The sequence below is a fragment of the Protopterus annectens genome, chromosome 5.part0 (genome assembly GCF_019279795.1).
Source record: "Protopterus annectens isolate FY-2018-M chromosome 5.part0, PAN1.0, whole genome shotgun sequence".
NCBI classification, from domain to species: Eukaryota; Metazoa; Chordata; order Ceratodontiformes; family Protopteridae; genus Protopterus; species Protopterus annectens.
In genome coordinates, this window is record NC_056735.1 from 1,451,747,833 (window position 1) to 1,451,767,704 (window position 19,872).

The 19,872-nt window shown below is 40.4% G+C and overlaps 1 protein-coding gene across 1 annotated transcript in view; it reads right to left on the reverse strand.

Annotated features, from left to right (window-relative positions):
- SESN3 (sestrin 3) overlaps positions 1-19,872 on the reverse strand; it is a 771,776-nt gene that overhangs the window by 62,579 nt on the left and 689,325 nt on the right. Inside the window, exon 8 of the mRNA XM_044071268.1 lies at positions 5,419-5,609. Within this exon, the coding sequence (XP_043927203.1) occupies positions 5,419-5,609 (191 nt within the window). The remainder of the gene's footprint in view (positions 1-5,418; positions 5,610-19,872) is intronic.

The window sequence follows — 19,872 nt, forward strand, 5'->3', positions numbered from 1 at the left end:
TTGGCAGGAACAGACACTCCCTGAGGGGTGTGTCAAAGCCATGACAGCATTAAATAACCGGTGAGTAAAATCCTGCCATTCATGCGGAGGATCTTCAGGAGTAGGGGAAATATGTTTTCTCTTCTGCTTTTTCTTTCAAGTGACGTCAGCCCCAAGCATCTTAGGAAGTGCAGACTGCTGCTGACAATCAACGCAGTGGGAATCTCCTCCGTAACTAAAATCTGCAGAAGACTCCTCAGTCCCACGGATATAATCAGCCATGGTTCCCACTGAACATCCGAAACAGACATCTGCAGAGCTGGCGAGGATGTATGAGAAGCTGGATCTATTCTTGCCACCAAAGTGCTCATGGTCAAGGAATCCAACAGAAAACCTGGGTGATCCTCTGGGCTTTCACCAGCCTTGAGAGAGGCATCCAGGTGAGGTATTATAGCATTAGAAATTAACCAAAGTTTTTTGGTCTTCTTCTTAGCAGATGGCGGACCCACAGGCTGGGACGAATCAGCCATTGTACCCTGTGCCAACAACTTAAGACAGTGGTCTTCTAGGTAGATGAATAAGGAAGAGGGACTATGAAGAGTTTTTAGGGTTAAACACCTGACAAATGAAGCATAACAGGTTGCTGTAAGAAGCACCTAAGCAAAACAAACACTGCTAGTGATGGTCCTCATGGGAAATCTGTCTCCCACACTGCCATTTCCCCTTTCTGGATGACATGTAACCCAACAATAAAAGGTAAAAGGCAAGATAAGAGGAAAAACCCAAGAGGGCAGTTATCTGAAATGGCTTGATAACCAGCAGATAAAGGAGTGTTCAAACCAATGATCAAAGATGGCAACAAAGTAGTTCTGAGGAAGGTACATCTGTACATCACCTTTATGTCCTATACCATGACTGCTGAGCATCTGTGTGACGTATGACATCCCTATAACAACCCAAGGCTTTTGTATACTGCCTGGATGTCTGGCTACCCCTGGCCGGGTATCCCTAGTGTAAGGAATACTGCAACAGTGACAAGGGCCATCATTCATTACTCAAGTCTCTTAGGGACAATAGATCCACTCGGATTATGAAAACAGACAAAGGTGGCATCCTCTAATTTTCGATAGTATTAACTACAAAAGTGTAATGTTTGACATCTTATACAGTTCACATAATTACCTCCCAGTTTCCAGAAATTAAGTTAACATTGTTTACTACCGCATACTTATGTTTGAAACAATTGTTAAATGGTTCAATCTCCACAGAGGTACATGAAGTTTTGAAAATGAAACCATTCACGCCCACAATTTTTGGTATCCCCAAGATTCACAAAGGTATCTGAAAACCCCCTTTCAGACCTATAGCAGCAGCACAAAATTCAAAAACCTACCCCCTAGCACTACTTTTTGATAAGAAGACTTCTTAAGGCAGTTAAACAAAACTGCACCCATCCGTTGAAAGATTCCTGGGATTTCCTAGTAAGGTTAACCCCGGAGGTACGGTACAATAACTTGTATTGTGTGACCTTTAATGCCATCGAACTTTTTACTTTTATCCCTAGTGACTTAGGGCTCAAATTTTTTTAATGATAGTCTGGCTGACTGTAATAATCTTTCGAATGACATGATTAAGTTGGTTATACAATTGATGGCTATGGTTCTTAACAATTTTATTTTTTTGAAGGAGAAATCTTCAAACAAGTAAGGGGAGTAGCGATGGGGGTTCACGTGCCCCATTTGTGTTAATTTGGTGCTTAACTGGGAAAAGGTGCAAGTTTTTACATCCAAATATTAGAATTTCTATAAGGTACACCTGAGGTAACTTGATATCTTTGTATTAAGGGATGTCCCAAAGAAAATAATATTCCCTTCATTGAATATCTGAATGGTATCATCGTTTTTTAAAATTCACAAAATGTTGAAAAATACTGTATTAATTATCTTGATTCACGTATTACCAAATCAGACAGTGGTTTCAAATCTAGGATTCACAGGAAGGCACTATTTAGCAACTCCTGCTTACACTTAAGAACTTTCACCCATTCTCTTTCAAAAAGAGTTTGATTAAGAGGCAATGTATAAGGATATCTAGAATGACATCCTGTTTGGAAGAAGTTAAGAATGAAATGGGTGTGTTTGAAAAAATGCTGATTGATAGGGGGTGCCCGGTGAATTTGATCAAAGGTGTTATGGCAGAAGTTTTGGATGAATGGGGGATAAAATATAAACCCAATCTTGGCATAGGGGCAAATATAATTAAAAGCAAAGAGAACAGTTTGATGGTAGTAGAAAGGGATCCTAAGACCGAGACTTGGTTATAGAGTATAATGACTGGTCCCACCGGGTTAAGGATGTTAACAATTGGAATATTTTTTAAAACTAATCCCCATATTCATAATATTGTATGGACTAAACCCAGATTTGTGTTTAAAACAGCTACCAATGTAAAAACACTTTTGGAGAGATATGGACAACCAAAACAGTCAACAAAAGTTTTTTTTTTTATATAATGGAACCACAATGAATGGGACTTTGAAATGTGGCTCTTGCAAATGTTTTTTTTTATATTTGAGGCAGATGGTATTAAACTTGAGAATGGTCTGGATTCAGCTCTATCTCTGAAAAAAGGTAACTGTTTCTCCTCAAGGTTAGTTTATTTGGTTATCTGTTCTAGTTGCCTCATTTTTAATGTGGATAAAACAGGGACTATGTTGAGAAAGAGGAATAGTTCATTTTTCAAACAGACTAACGTGACAATTTTAAGGCTTTTAAATTTTGCATTTTAGAGAAAGATGAAGTGGGAGGTGAATGGGAAACCAGACTGGAATATAAAGATCATCTTTGGCAACTGAGGCCAAATGTATCAACACCCCCGGCTCTCCATGAGTTTGTACCTATTCAGCCAGTTTTAAAATTAAGAGCAGCAGAATTATAAGCTAATGAGTATTATGATTTTAATAATTTATTAAATAAATGCGTTCACTAACCTATGTTCTAAATTTTAACATACTAAAGGATTTTTATGATGTTGCACGTGATGACAATATTTTGCGATTTTTATAAGTGTTTTTTTTTTTTTTTTTTTTTTTATACACAGCAGTGTTCATATTGTTTTCTTTGTCCTATTATATTGTTTCTGACAGACTTGAAACTGTTCAATTTTACCATGGATGAACAGACTGCACAAGGTTTGTACTGGACTCCATTAAGTTAACTGGTCTTATCAATTAAGGATTTGAATATAAAAGGAAGTGCTGTATGAATTTCTTTATTCTGATGAAGTCCCAGTGTTTTATGTGACAAATACCCTTAATGTTGAAAGGGTTTTGATATTTCTTCTGTGTTATTTCTTTTTTACCCGGAACATTACAGTTTTTATGGTTCTTAATTTAGTCAGTAAAATTCTTATTTTAATCCTAGATGGTTCTTAGCAAAACAGTTGCGGAGTCAGTCCAGTCCGGAGTAGTCAAATGAAAATCCTCTCTCCCCTTCTAGCACCTTCGTCCATATGGAAGTATTTCATCAACACCTCAATTTTTTTTTCTTTTCTGTGTGTTTAAATGTTCATAGGTTGGTACTAGGCTATCGGCCCTAGGGCCTATGCAAGCCTAGCCATAACAATTCCCTGGATATTTCTTCCCACAATATTTACTTCTCCAGGCCCCTGTCTAGCAGGGTGGCTGACATGATCCCCGGGGTGATTTCCTATCTCCCATCCAATCATCAAGGTTCCTTCTGAAGAGGGCCAAAGAGGCGCTCTGCTTGATATGTATGGGCAGTCTATTCCCGAGTATGGGGAGTCTCTGGGTCAGGAACCTATCCCTCCAGCATGTTTTGTTCATTGTGATGACAAGGTTTAGATCCCTGGAGCGTGTGGCTCTGAGGGAGTGGGATTTAAGTGGAGCATGTTCATCAGCTCAGGGTTTGACATGGCCTTGTATGTTAAGCATAGATCGCCTCTGAGTAGACGATATGCCACAGAGTATAGCTGGAGTTTTTTTTAGACTTTCAGTATATGGCATCTGCTTTAGGCCTGTGATTCTTTTAGTGAGGTATTTCTGTGGCCTTTCAAGCTGTTGCAGATGTCTTGTGAGGTACATACCAAACGGGGCATTATACTCTATAATGGGTCTAATGAAAGATGAGTACAGTGGGACAATGACCTCCTTTTTTCTGGATGAAAAGCCCTTCATGATGAGGTGTGCCACATAGAAGGATTTCCTGACTGTTGTGGCGATGTGGTTATCGAAAGTGAGACCACTGTCCACCTGTGTCCCTAAGTCTCTCATCACACTTTCAATGTTTAGTGTCCTGCCACCTATGTGGTAATTCATGGGTACATGCTTTTTTCCAAAGGGGATAACTATACATTTCTTGGCATTAAGCTTGGGCCCATGGCTCTGGCACCAGGCATATGTTTCTGTAAGGCCCTTTTGTAGAATATCCACATCATTTGGGGATTCAATAATGGCTCTCAGTTTGCAGTCATCTGCAAACTTTGTTAGCCAGAGTCCCTTAGTGTTGGCCTGTACTTCAGAGAAGTAGATGCCAAACAAGAGTGGTCCCAGGACTGAACCCTGAGGTACTCCATTTGCCACCTGTCTGGAGCTGGATTTTGAGTCGGCTACTTTTACTGTCTGGGTTCTGTCAGTAAGCCAATTAGCAACCCATCAAGTGACGTAGGGATTTATGCCCAGCTTAGTAAGTTTATCTATGATTCCAGAGTGGGGATGGTGTCAAAGGCCTTGGCGAGGATTAATGTTAATGATTAATGTGTTCACAAATGGATATCCCAGCATCTCAGCCTCTTCATCCCCTTCCTAAATGGCAGCTGTATCTTTATACCCTATCTGACAAATGGAAACCCAGTTCCTGGTATGGTACATTACAGTGTAACTGAATACGGTTTGCTGCCAGCCACTGATGGTCTCTGGCAAAGAATCTCTAGAGCATTTTTACTATGTACAAATTACTGTCTGCCATTAAACAAAACAAGCCTAAGACTTTACTTTTCAGATGCTTCATGTAAAACAGGGGTGGTCAAACTTTCAGGCTCAGGGGCCACTTACCATACTTAGCAAGGTTTGGAGGCCACGTTCAACAAGCATCTCTCCATTCGAAACAGTTTGTTATAGAACATACAGAGGGACAGATAATATACTTAAAGTGGGCCCGATTGTGGGCCTAGGGCCAACTGATGGATACACAGATATGAAACCTTTCACATTCTTCTATCTATCCAGAGTGAGACTCTTGGAAATAGACTATAATCAACCTTGTCAGCTCAGATAACCTGAACTCCATGAATGAATATTATGGGAAATTAGAGCATCTAATGTTCTTGTCCACAATTCTCGCCATGCACCTTACATAAGACAGAAATGTCATCCCATTTTAAAACCACAAACTATACTTTTAATGGATAGTGTACATATACCTGATTCCAAACATGCACTGTACATAGTTGAACAATGCCCTCCTCAGCATGGTAGTGTCAACATCTTCATGTGTTGCCATTGTGTTGTACGTCAGATTGTAAACCATTCGGAATTTATCATCCAACAGATTCCCAATGTCAGAATAAACTGTATGCACAAGTGAATAGCCATGATCTTCCCAGGAGTAATCCTGTGTTAAGAGAAAAAAATCAATTGGTATACATGGAAGAGGAAAAAGAAAAAAAAAAACAGATAAAATTTGTTGCAAGCACAGCTCATTGAAATCTTCTGATGATGCCTTTAAGCACTGCTGATGAAAATTACCAAAATAACAAAAGCAATGGAAACACCATATAAAACTGCCTGCATACTCTTTCTCATTATAACAAGGAGAACAGATGCACAAAATCTCAGTTTACATCCTCAGGCACATCTTTTAATCTGCTTGATAATACATAATCAGCATTTTTTTTTGCTAACTAATAAAGGACTTAAGAAAAACATCCACAGCCATTTCTGATACTTAAGAGCTCCTCCACATGGTTTAATATTCAGGAACTCCTAACTGATGATGCGGTTAGTTTTTTATTACTTGCTCAGTTAACAGTAGTAGTTTGTTCTCTGGACATAAATTTGACCATTGCTTTAACTGATCAGTCTCAAATTCTTTTAATTTCACTGCTTATTAGAAGTCCCCAATCCATTCATTCAATTTTCTGTTTCTCTTCTTAGATAATTCCATTTCTTTGTAACAATACTTCCAATTCCTCCTATTCTTCCAATTTCACAACTTAAAGATTCAGATTAGTGTAGACGATTTTCATTGCCATCTGGTTTTGATTTCAGCAGCCTACCTGTAACCTATTCCTTTCACCCCCTTACTGATACTACAAAAGCCATGTAATTATAAACTGCTGGGCTGTCTCTCATCCAAAAGACAAATTCTGCACTGTTGAGATACATGTGAATGTTCTCCTCATGCAGTTACTCCTGTTGTCTAACCAGTGTTGCACTGCCCTCTAATGCGACTACTGCAGACATACTTAAGGCGTTCACTAATAAATGCTTGCAATTTTATTTGCAAGTTAAACCTACTACAGAATAACTGCCTCTTCTTCCAGAGCAACATGGGAAAAATGTCTGGTTAAATACCATTGTCTGTAACACACTAGACAAAAAGTACAGTTTTGTACCTACCATAAATGTAGATGTCCGATAGACATGCAACTGCAGTCATAACATGTGGGTTGTCCTGCCTCAGGCAGCCCTCGGTCGGCCGGATTCCAAAGTCTGGGTCCGACGTCGGCTGATGTCGAATTTCTCTCCGACGTCAGAGCGGCTGGAGTATATAAGCATCAGCTGACGCCATCTTCTTCAGTGTTTCGTGCCCCAGATGCCAGGTGCCCTCCAAGGAAGGCTGTAATCAAATTAGAAGACAAAAACAGGATTCCAAACAATAAATGAGCAATAAAACAAATACACCATAACAGATATCCCCAGCTAAGCGAGACAGGGATAGTAGTGGATCCTAGGCATAGAGGGGTATGGAGGGAGGGAAAATCCGACTGCAGTTGCATGTCTATCGGACATCTACATTTATGGTAGGTACAAAACTGTACTATGTCCTTCAAGAATGCAACTGCAGTCATAACATGTGGGTAGAATACCATAGCTTAGCTGGGGGAGGAGGTATGCTCTAGGAAAGAGATGGTGTGGCAATCAAACCCTGCAGGACTGCCGAAGCAAAGCCTGCTCTGGATCTGGAATATAGAGGGAGATTGTAGTGTTTGGAGAATGTATGCACGGAGCTCCATATAGCAGCTTCTAGAATGTCCTTGGTAGGCACCCCTCTTAAAAATGCTGTAGAGGTGGCTGTAGCTCTGGTGGAATGTGGTCTGACATTGGCTGGAACAGTCTTTCCATGAAAGGAATAACAGAATCTGATGCAATGTCCAATCCATTTAGAAATAGTCTGTTTTGAAATTGCTTTTCCTTGGACTGCAGGGGCGTAAGCTACAAAAAGTTGCTCAGACTTCCTACTGGCCTTGGTCCTGTCCAGGTAGTATCGAAGTTGTCTGTGAATGTCCAAGGTATGCAAAAGTCTTTCCCCCTTATTCTCAGGATTGGGGAAGAAAGCAGGCAGATGAATGGCTTGATTTAGAGAAACCCTGGATACCACCTTTGGCATAAAAGTAGGGTTGGTCCTTAATGAAACCCTGTCTCTGTGGAAAATAATAAAGGGTGGTATTGCCATTAGGGCCTGTAGCTCCGAAACCCTTCTTGCTGAGGTAATTGCCAACAGGAAAGCTGTCTTCCATGAGAGAAATTGCAAGTCAACTGAAGCTGCTGGCTCAAAAGGAGGTAGAGTCAGTTTTCTAAGACAAAATTGAGGTCCCAGGCTGGCACTGGGGCCTTTCTTGGTGGCTTAATGTTCTTGATTCTCCTGAGGAATTGTCTTAGTAAGGGGTGAGAGAAAACAGGAGGATCAGTGTTGTATCTAGCGGAAATAGCAGATGCATGTATCTTTATGGAAGAATATGAGAGGCCATTCTTTAACATATCTGCCAAATATTCCAAGATAAGTGGGATGTTCAGCAATGATGCATCATGTCCCTTGCTGGTATTCCAATTGCTGAATCTTTTCCACTTTGCTAAGTAAACCTTTCTGGTGGATGGTCTTCGAGCCTCTGTTAGTATCCGCTGAACTTCCTTGGAGAGAGATAAGCTGAAGTTATTTATGGGATCTCCCAGGCTGTTAGCTGCAGTGTCTGAAGGTTTGGATGTAGTGTTTCGAAATTGTGTTGAGTCAAAAGTAGAGGCCACTGAGGGAGGGCCCACCTCCTGGTGTGACATATGCTCCGTAGTAGTGGGTACCAGTGTTGTCTTGGCCAATCCGGAGCTATTATGATTCCCTTGGCCTTCTCTGCTTTGATCTTTAGTAATACTGAGGTCATCAGTGGCAGAGGTGGGAATGCATAGATTACTAGGGAGTTCCAGTTGAATGAGAGGGCATCTATTTTCCAAGCTTTTGGATGGTATGTCCTTGTGCAAAATTTTGGTAGAAGATGGTTGAGGTGAGAGGCAAATAGGTCCACTTCTGGCTTGCCCCATGTCGAAGTGAGTTGTCTGAAGGCCTTCGGATGTAACCTCCACTTGTGTGGATCAGTGAAATTCCTGCTTAGGCTGTCCGCCAACACATTGTCTTTTCCTGGAACAAACTGGGATTGTAACTGGATGTTTAGGCTCAGTGATTTCTCCCAAAGCTGCATTGTCAGTCTGCAAAGGGGGTAAGAGTGGGTGCCCCCTGCTTGTTTATGTACCACATCACAGTGGTGTTGTCTGTCCGTATCATTAAATGGCCTTGCTAGAGTTGGTGTTGAAAAGCCTCGATGGCATGCATTACTGCCAGCATTTCCTTTTGGTTTATATGCAGATGTGTTTCCTTTGGAGACCATTGTCCTTGTATACACCTGCCTTCCATGTGCGCCCCCCATCCAAGGTCTGAGGCGTCTGTAGTCATGGTCTGTGTTATCTGTGGTTTTTTGAATGACATCCCTGTGTTTTCCTGGCTCACCGAGGCCCACCATAGGAATTCCTTTTGTAGGCATGGAATGAGTGGTATGATTGTCTCCAAGTTGTTGCTGTGTTGAGACCAAATGCTTTTTAGGTACCATTGAAGCTTTCTCATGTGTAGTTTTGCTAATGGAACCAGTAGAATGCAGGATGCCATGTAACCCAGGGCCTGTAGGAATCTCCTTGCAGTCATCTGGGTGAGTTTTGCTAAACCTTTGAAGTAGTGAGTTAACTTCTCTTGCTCGTCTTCTGTCAGGTAAGCCATCTGAGAGGCTGTGTCTAGTTTGGATCTTAAGACGATTATTTGCTGGGATGGCTGCAGTCTTGACTTTTGGAAGTTGACTGTGTATCCCAGAGCTTGAAGTAATCGTATGACATAATCCAGGTTTTTTGTCAACATCAATTTGTCGTCCGCTTGTATGAGGCAGTCGTCCAGATACGGGTAAATTTGTATACCCTGGAGCCTGCAATGAGCAATTACTGAAGCCAGGCATTTTGTAAATACTCTGGGTGCAGTAGATAAGCCAAATGGCAATGCTGAGAATTGATAATGCTCTGGCCCTGCAAGAAATCTGAGGTATCTTCTGCAGCTGTGTCTGATAGGGACATGCAGGTATGCCTCCTTGAGGTCCAGAGTAATCAGCCACGACCCCTTGCCCAGCATGGGAAGGAGTTGCTGTAGAGTCAGCATTTTGAACTTTGGTACTATGAGAAAGGTGTTTAATGCGGACAAGTCCAGTATTGGTCTCCATTGAGATGCTTTTCTTGGAACAAGGAACAGTCTTGAGTAAAATCCCTGTTCTTGTTGTGGAACTCTTTCTATTGCTTTCATTCGAGTCAGCAGAGTGATTTGTTTGATAGCCTCTGCCCTTTGATTTTGTGGTAGGTTTGGCATGCCTTGTTTTCTTGGTAAGGTATGAAAATGAAACCTGTACCCTCGGTCTATAATGTCCAAAATCCATTTGTCCTTTGTCAGTCTGTGCCAGTTTTCTGCAAACAGAGATAATTTCCCGCCCAAGGGAGCTTCTAGTTGTTCCCTGGTAGGCGGCAGTAGAGGAAAGTCATTGAGTTTGTGGTTGTTGGGCAGGTGAAACCCCTGCGTCACTTCTTTGGTTTCCTGGCTGCCATTGTCGTCCCCTGTAAGGGCCTCTGTATTGGCCTCTTCCTCGGCCACGTCTGTTCTTACCCTTTGAAACTTTTCTGGATTAGGAAAGGACCAGTTTTTTGAAGGCCAATTCCTACTGAATCTGGGGGTTGAACCTGGAGGAAATCTTTCACAGTCTGAACTGATTTTGCTTTTTCTTCGATGGTCTTTAACACATCCTTAGCATTTGCACCAAAAAGCTTGTTCTTTTCCAAAGGTGCATCCAGAAGTTTTGCTTTTACATGATCTGGTAGAGGTTGATCTTTTAACCAAGCATGTCTACAAATCACTGCCCCTGTCATAGCTGCCCTACATGAAGCTTCCAGTGCATCATATCCACACTGCAGGAAGTGATTGCTTACTTGCTGAGTGTTATGTACAACTTCCTTCAAAGTCTTCCTGTCTAAAGGATCAGGAAGCTAATGTTTTTTGTAAATCTTCTAAGAGATAATCCTGATATTTTAACATATGAAAAAGGCAATTTAAAGCTCTCATAGATAAGGTAGTGGATGTGTAAACCTTTTTGCCCCATCTCTCTAATGACCTTGCTTCCCTGTTGGAGGGCAAAGGATTTTTTGAGGTGGAGGCTGAAACTCCTTTAGGCCCCTGTGCAATAGTTTCCAAATCAGCAGTATGGGCCCTGAATAAATGGGAATGAGTTTCTGGGACCCTGTAATACCTGTCTGGCTTGGCTGGAGCAGGAGGAAGAGAATCAGGGGTAGCACTAGAGTCAGAATACAAATCATCCAGAACATCAAGTACAGGAGGAATAGCTAAGGGCCTGTGCTGAGGCTTCTTAAGGAAAATCCTAAGGCGTTTCCTAGAATCAGAATATTCCTGACCCTGCCACTTGAAATGTTCCCTCATGGTGTGCAGAACCTCCCCAAAAGAAATATCCTCAGGAGGGGAGGCCGAAGGGATGGAATCTTCTGCATCCGAGTCCTCATAGGTCTGGAAGAGCTCTTCATGGCTATCAGAGTGGACAGAGCCCTCAGAGTCTTCATCTGAAGGAGTAGGGTCAGAGGGTTCAACCCGGGGCCTTTTATCAGGAGGAGGCTGGGATGCTCTCTCAGGATGGGCCTGTGAACCTCTAATCATGGAAATTAAATCAGCAGCCATGGACATAATTTGTGTCTCCGGGGTTGGCTGAGGTAAGGATTTAGAAGTAATATGCTTTGTTTTGCTGGCTGCCTTAGCCCTAGTGTAGGCCTTAATAGACATGGCCATAGGAGGCCTGGCAGCTCCACGTGCAGGAGTGACCTTGTCTACAGCAATGGTCTCGGGCATTTCCTCTGTTTCGGTATCCGGAGGAAAGTCTATAACTGGCAACGGAGTAATGTCTGGAATCGGAGTCGTTGGTAATGCGGTGTCTTCTGTTCGGAGCGGTGGAGAGACCGTATCAGAGGGAACCGGAGCACTCGCGCTAGGTTTTGGCGTGGAGTCGGTGATAGATGCGGGCCGAGGATGTCGGTCCCGGTCTTTTCGCTTTTTGGGAGTTTGCGATGTCGGAAGATCCGACGGCATGGTGTAAACAAATGTATCGCCGAAAAAATCTTCAGCGAACTCCGCCCGGCGCCTGAGAGTGCGCTTGTTGAAGCGAGCACAGGCTACATAGGCCGAGACGTCGTGGTCTGGGCCCAGGCAAGGGAGGCAGTAAGAGTGGAAATCCTTAAGAGGTATTTGTTTACCACAAAAAAGACAATTGTTAACTTTTTCAGTAATTTCTGACATCGGCTGAGGCAAGAAAAGGTCCCCAACGGGGTACTTAGCTTTTTTGATGACTTCGGTATTGTAGAATACAGGAGCTGACCGACCGGCACTTGCGAACTGCTTCTGCTTCGGGCACCGCGCGGCAAGAAAGACTGAAGAAAATGGCATCGGCTGATGCTTATGTACTCCAGCCACTCTGACGGAGAGAAATGCGACATCAGCCGACGTCGGACCCAGACTTGGGAATCCGGCCGACCGAGGGTTGCCTGAGGCAGGACAACCCACATGTTATGACTGCAGTTGCATTCTTGAAGGACATCAGAGTTAGAAAGACTCAAACCCAGGGTGAGGGGATGAAGCTCGATAGCAACTTCGATGTTTAATCCCCTGCAATACCTACTGCTAGTTAAGAAAAGTTTCTGATAATAAATAAATAAATAAATAAATAAAACCGTACTGGAACCCATGTTTTTTCAGCTTCCTATGAAGATGCACATGCCTACATTCATACATTTGTTAAAATATAGACAACAAGGACAACTTTATCCTTGTGGCGACCTTAACCTGAACTACCTGAGTGACTGCCATACTAAACTGCCTTCTGCAAGAGTGGCAAACTCAACTGGCGAAGTAGCTTAAGCAACTCAGTAAGGCAAACTACAATCTGTTCCTGCAGTACTTCTGTCTTAACCTCAGGCATTAGAGGGTATTCACATGTCCTAGATGTCTGGTCCTGCAAAAGGAAAATAGCAACCTAAGACTATCAACATTCATAGTTTTGCCACATTCCAGACTATCATTTTCATTTGGAGCTGGAAGAAAATCACACTGACTAAGCTCCTGCCACTCGGGATGCCTCCCTTGCTCCAATACTATTCATGAGTTTATGATTAATACTCAGATTAAGCAATTCTACACGAGGGTCACCAAAAGTGGCTTGACAGCTGAGGTCAAGTATTTCATAAAGCTATGTGAGAGTACCTTGACTTTGAGAAAGAAAAGTTGTCTATCCAACAAACGAACTTGCTGTAAAAAGGCTGTGCAAATCATCAGAGACCATGCATACCTACCAGGTCTAACATAAAAATCTAACGCTTAACAGTAAAATTACTGATAAGCTTAGACCCAACAGCAAAGATCTTCAAAAACACACTATATAACCAAAAACTAAAACACATTCAAATATATGGCATACTATCTAAAAAGCAAAATGGCTACAGACCAGAGTAACATTACAGTTATGCAATGCCTTACTAATGACATTTATACAAATTAAGATAAAGGTCTTTTAATAAGGACCATTTTGTGGCCCTAAAAAGGCATTTGAGTCAACCTTTCTATGCTACTGCATAAATTGTAACAAAAACTGGCTTCACTCATGAAATCTTTGAATATTTTTAAGACTATTTCACAGACAGATCTGTAGTGGTTACCAATGGATTAGAAATAAACCAGGCATCCTCTCTGCTGGTGTACCACAAGGTTCTCTCCTTATATATCAATGACCTCCCATGGGATGTATGCGATCTAAACTACCTCCTCTATGCTGGCAACATTGTTACAAGTAAATTTGGGAAGAATAGAGAAGTTAAGGACTCTCTAAGAAGGGTTTCACACTTCCTTGGAATAGGTTACAAAACAACAAATTCTCACTGAACGCTGAAATTCAGTCCTACTGTTCAGCATTCCTCTAAGAATTGCTACAAGTCACTCCTCCTTTGCTATAGGATCTGAACTGCCAGACACCCCTCATTGTTTCTTAAAGATACTTAAGAGCCACTTTACATAAAAAATCTTACATTTAACCACAACACCCATAAACAATCTCTGATAGTAAATGCTCAGCTAAAAGTCACCTATAAATATCTCATTTCCTTACAAAAAGAAGTCAAGGTGTTTAACAGATGTTTAATAGCTATGAATAGCTACAAATGTACTACTACCTAGATTAGAACATGTTCTGCCAGTGTTTGCTTCCTCATCTACAGTTCTGTCCTGCAAAAGACTGAAAATAAAATAATTTTGTTTGACTATCACCTAGCACCACACATTATTGTATTACATTAAAAGGAAATAAATGCCTATTTGTTAAAGAAGATCAGCAGTCCTTCTCAGTAAACTAAATTCAAACTTCTTCATTCATGTGACGTCCCTTCTCTGGGCCAGGGATCAAGGAGCCTCAATCTTTACTACTGGCACCAGTGGGGAAAGTTCACTTTGAGAAAAAATAAGATACATTTTCAGTTGCAGCTCAGTACAATTTCCCTAAAGAGCACACAGAGAATGCACACTCCAGTCCTGGGGCTGGGCTTTCTCTTCAGGCCCCAAATAAGACTCCCTACTGACCACTATAGAGCCGAGTCCTTAGGTAGGTGTTCTAAGCAAAGACCTCCACCACCCTCTCTAGGAAATCAGTGTTGTCAGTGCCCCTGATCAAAGTACCTGTCACACACACACTGAGATTTGATTTTCTCACATGTACACCCACCCACCTGAGAAAGCTAGCACAGTTTATCCACTCTGCCACCTCCACCCAGACTATAAGGTAGATCTGCTGTCACCAGAACACCTGAAGACAGCTACTTTAAGGTTCTTACCAAGGTACCCAATTACACTTATTAAAATTAATACTTATAGAATTGGTAGTGTTTAACCAAGCAACAAGACTTTCATGAATGAGGAGCCACAGTGCCACTACATAAATGCAAGTACTCTCAAATGTTTAATATTTTCTAAAAGACCAGCCACAATGAAAGGTTTAGATATATTTAATAATAACAACAAATAATAAAAAACATGAAATTAGTGAATATTTATTTACAATAAACACCAGTGTTTCAATCACAGAAAATATAAACAACAACACAGATGGAAAGACTCAGACAGATAAAGGAAAAAAAAGTTTAAATAATCTCACTATATTTTCTAACTGACTGAAGAATTACAGTTCCTTAGTTACTAAAGCAAGGGAGATAAAAGTGGATGAGTGTCTAAACAGAGTGCACACCTCACATCTCCCACTAGTATTCAAATACAACTTCAGTGTTGGCTACAGAATGACATCACATCTAGTCACCCGATTCTGTGGTTCCCACACTACTCCCTCACTAGAAACTAAGTAATGATCTGGAATTGATGTGTCAATACACACACAGAACTTTAGATAAGGTTTATTACAGCATCTGAAACTGAAACAATTCCAACATTTTTACCCTTCCTGCAGAAGCTATTCTCTGGCAGCAATCAGACCTGTGAGATAAAATCTTTATGGCCTAAACCAAGTCATTTAATTTCAGGGCATTTTTCTTAAGGTTAGATGGGCTGAGCTTAACCCCTTCCCTTTCAGTATCCTCTGTTAAAATATATATATTTCATCAGTTACAACAATACAGTCTGACATACATGTATATTTCTTTTCTGTCTAGCAGGATCCACTGTTGACACATTTTTAACACAAGTAACTTTACAAATACATTTTTAACACAAACGTGTATACAAATCAGTTTGACATTCAAAGGACATACAATTCTTTATAAAATTCCAGCTAGCTATGCTACACATGCACTGCCCTACTCTCCCTGGCACAGCTGGCACTACCTTACGTCATCAAAATAGCTATTGTCCACCCGAATAGAACATGTTACAAATTAGAAGCTAGTAGCTGAGAGACACATGAAGTACACCACCACCAAACTCCCTTACCCTTGTAATTACTGAAAACTCCATTGCAAAGCTAGCTCCTGCTGTCTGGAACCATGCTTAAGGTTGGATAATGGGATGTTGAATACGGGAGTGTTTAGAAAGTCAAGTCACCACAATGCCCTGTTACACAGGCATAGCATGCATCCAGGATACGTATTTGGGAATGTGGTTACAGGTCACGCTATGAGGATCTCTCGATATAATCCCTCCCAAGTGGGATATGATTCCAAATTGCATGACCTGTGTAAGAGGTTTAAGGCAAGGGCATATAAGAATGAGGAGATTGAGAAGGGGATCAGTGGGTTATTCACTTTGAGAGAAGGTGTGGGCACCCCTTATTTTTCAGATTTAGTGGAGATTGCTACTAACCAGGTGGGTCAGAATGTCCCAAGGACCTTGTTGAGTTTAATAGTGTTAGGATACCCCTCTTTTATACTAAGGATATTGGAAGTGTTAAGGATGTGATTAGGTCACATTGGGAGGTGTTGAGGGCAAACCCCAATACTACAGAGGTTGTAAGAGCTACTCCACGGTTTGTCTATAAGAATAGATCTAACTTGAAGAAATGATTGTGTTATCCCAAATGTGAGGAGAGGGATGAGAATTGTGATGTGTTAGGGACGTTTCCTTGCAACCAGTGTAATTTTTGTAATTTCATAGATTCTATAGATAGCTTTATGCACCCTTTAAATGGTATCAGATATGATTTTAATGCATCTGCAAATTGTTTATCTGAAAATGTGGTCCATCTTGCTAGCTGTACGGCATGTGAAGTATTCTATGTTGGCAAGACAGACAGAAAATTCAGGGACAGGATAAGTGAGCATTTATACCAGATTAGGATAAAATCCACTGTTAATGCGCTCTCTAAACATGTTTTAGGAAAAGATGACACACATGTTTATGTTTAGAGTCATTGAGGTAATGACTACTAACTCTGGAGGTAGTGACATTAGGAATCAGACTGAAACGCAGGAAGCCAGATGGATCATTAGACTTAGGGCAGATCAATATCCAGGCCTTAATGGCAAGGTACCACTTAAGCCCTTTCTAAAGTCGAGAGGCCTTCGGTAGTAGTTTTAGGCATATTTACTTGTTTATTATTTTTTACTGTTTTAATTGTATATATTTTCTCATTAGTATTTTTATTCATGCATATGCTCTAGCATTTTTGATGCATTTTGTGTATGCTTAGAGAGAGTGAATTATATGTATTTATTTGTATGTTTTTTACGTGTATTTTGCTTGTATATTGTATTGAGTCTATATTAGAACACCGAACGTTCAAAATTTAGAGTGTTCTAATATCAACCCGTTTTCAGCGAACGCTGAAAATATCAAAGAAACAGAAAACCAAATTTTTTCCTAGGGAAAGAATTCGGTTGTCCATTTCAGTTGCTTCGGTATTTTCAGCGCTGTGGTGGAAAGTTACTGGTCGGGTTCAGGTACGTGTGCGACTGCGTGGACGTGAGGGTTAGGGTGGGGTAGGTGAGTTAGGGTTAGGGAGCGGGTGAGGTGACTGTGCGATAGTAACGGACCTTAGGGTTAGGGTTTGGGTTAATGTAAGTGGATAGTTAGTGGTATATGTATAGCTTAGTGTAGGGTTAGGTGTAAGAGTTTAGGTGTATGTGTGTGGACTGCAGTTTGTTTGGTGTGCTTGTGTTGTGTGTACGTGTTTTGGAACAGCAAATTTTTTCCCTAGGAAAAAAATTTGCTGTTCTTGTTTGTTCGATGTTTTAAATTTTTGATTCATAGGGTTCGATATTAGAACACTTGAAATTTTGAAAGTTCGGTGGTCTAATATAGACCCTATTGCATTTGCATGCTTCTTTATATTGAGAGGGGTGTTGTCACTTTAATTTTAAAGGTCTTGTTTGGCGCCTTTTTTATACATGTATGTATATATATATATATATATATATATATATATATATATATATATATAAATAAGCAGTTGTAAGAGAGGATTTATGGTCTGATAAAGCCATGTTGGGTGAAAGCGCTTACAAAATTTCTTTGACTTTTGAATAAAACAGTTAATGTTGGACTGAATCGCTTCACTGTGGATTGGATGTGTTTGGATTTTAACAGCTTTGTCTCGCTCTGGTACCTGGGTTTCCTGACTGCTTTTATTTTTGGATTGTGTGGGGTGTACGGAATGTTTACTCTCTGGGAGGGGTTATTCTTTAGAATTATTTAATTTATTATTTAGTTTTTTATTTTATATTTTTAGATAGTTTTATAATGACATTAGTATAGTGGATAGGCCCCCATCGTACAATTTAAATGTGTGTGTGTGTGTGTGTATATATATATATATATATATATATATATATATATATATATATATATATATATATAATTTTTAATAATATTTAATTTTATATATATAATATATTCATTTTAGATTCTTTCTATTGTATCTGAAAGGAATGTTACTTATTCCTGTGTGTGTGTATGTATTGTTATGGGCAATATATATATATATATATATATATATATATATATATATATATATATATACATATACGAGTCCTGGGTCATGACTGGTCCATTATTTAATTATGGATGATTTAAATTGAACAGTTAATGTTTTTTTGTTCCATCTTTATAAAATCTCCGAAACTGGAGATGAAAGCGCTTGATTCTTTCTCTTTTTATTATTTTTATCGATGTGAATAAAGTATTACAAACATTTACGTGGACTTTGGCATTATTTGAGTGTTGGCACTCCATTTCTGGACTGCCGAGTAATTGGGAAGTCGTTTGGTTCATTTTTATTTAGTCTTGTGCATCTATGTCATTGGAAATACAGGTGATGGAGTCTCAACAATCCTTGTATTCATAACCATTTGGTGAATCAATTGAAAATATTCTACTTCAACTCGAATGCATTCCCCAGAGGTTGGACTGCATAGAGCATGCCCAGGTGACGTCAGCTCCGAATGGAGGGCTGAACCAGGCAATCTCTACTTCTAGAGGGAGCTGTGGTATTGGCAAGAGTACTCTTTCACAATTTTTGGACATTGACAAAGCAGAATTGGGACAAGGGATGATGGTGAGTGGATTTGATGGGTTGATTGCAGTAAATACAACTACCGCCAATCAACGCTGATCAAATGGGGTTAATCTGATGAGACAAAATGTCCGTGAGGGTGTTCAGTTGAATTCTAGCCCTCCTATCAACATGAATGAATGGCTAGAGGATAATGCTGCTTTTTCTACAAATGAACCTGTAAGTGTATCCTCTTATACTAATAACTTACAAAAACTAGATTATTTTTTCTTAATATCAAAAAAATACAATTGGACAATGCCTATTTTAAAGAATGTTTGAGGCTTAAACTAGTTCCTAAGGGTTTGCGCATGGGGCGCTTCCCCACAGGACTGGTGACTGTTTTTTGTTTTCACCAGGAGCTACTTCTAATGTTTGATAGGCATGGCTCCAAACACATGGAGCTTGTTATAAAACACAATGAACTACAGTTGACTGATTTAATGAAGGAGGCAACAGAATTGGATAGGAAAATTGTGCATGATGTTGCACATGAGGAAAATATATTTGACTATAACAGAGTTTTTATAAGTACTGAGCAGAAAATGGCTTTGATAAAAAATAGAAAAATGAAGAAAACTGATAGGGACAGGGCCCAGTATAATACTAACACAGCCTACCCTCCGCCTCCTAGGTCACAAGTTTGGAATAGTGACCACAATACTGATGTTGCTTCTGCAAGTAATCAGGATTCTTTTTTGGATCAGGAGAATTTTCCTCCATTAAGGAGGTCCGAGAGACTGAGAGACAGATACAATCCGAATGTGCAGGGTCAGGGGACATTTTCCACGAGCAGGGCCCGAGGGGGGGGATGGGGACGTCGAGGTTGGAATTAACCTCACAGAGACATATGTCGGACAAATGTTCTATTTTAAGAAATTCCAAAGGTGATTTTACTGTATTTAATTTTTCATCTGCCCAAATTGATGTCAATGACTGTGATTTACTTGCTAAAGGATTGTCCTTTGTTCCTGTAAAGAATTATAATGTAGCTCAAACATTGGTTGACCTGAGACACTTTGTAAGGAAGTTGAATTTGAATGTTTTATTTAAATCTGTGGAACATGAGAGCAACCCCCTACACATTTCAAGTACGTATAACCCACCCATACATTCTTTTATATCAATGTTGGAAAATTATGTGAAGTTGATGTCAGGAACTTACAAAAGGAAGTGTTTTACACTAATTTGAGTAAGGGTGAATTGGAGGATTTGACTAAATTAAGGTCTAATAAGGACGTAAGGGTTATTAAACCAGATAAGGGTGGG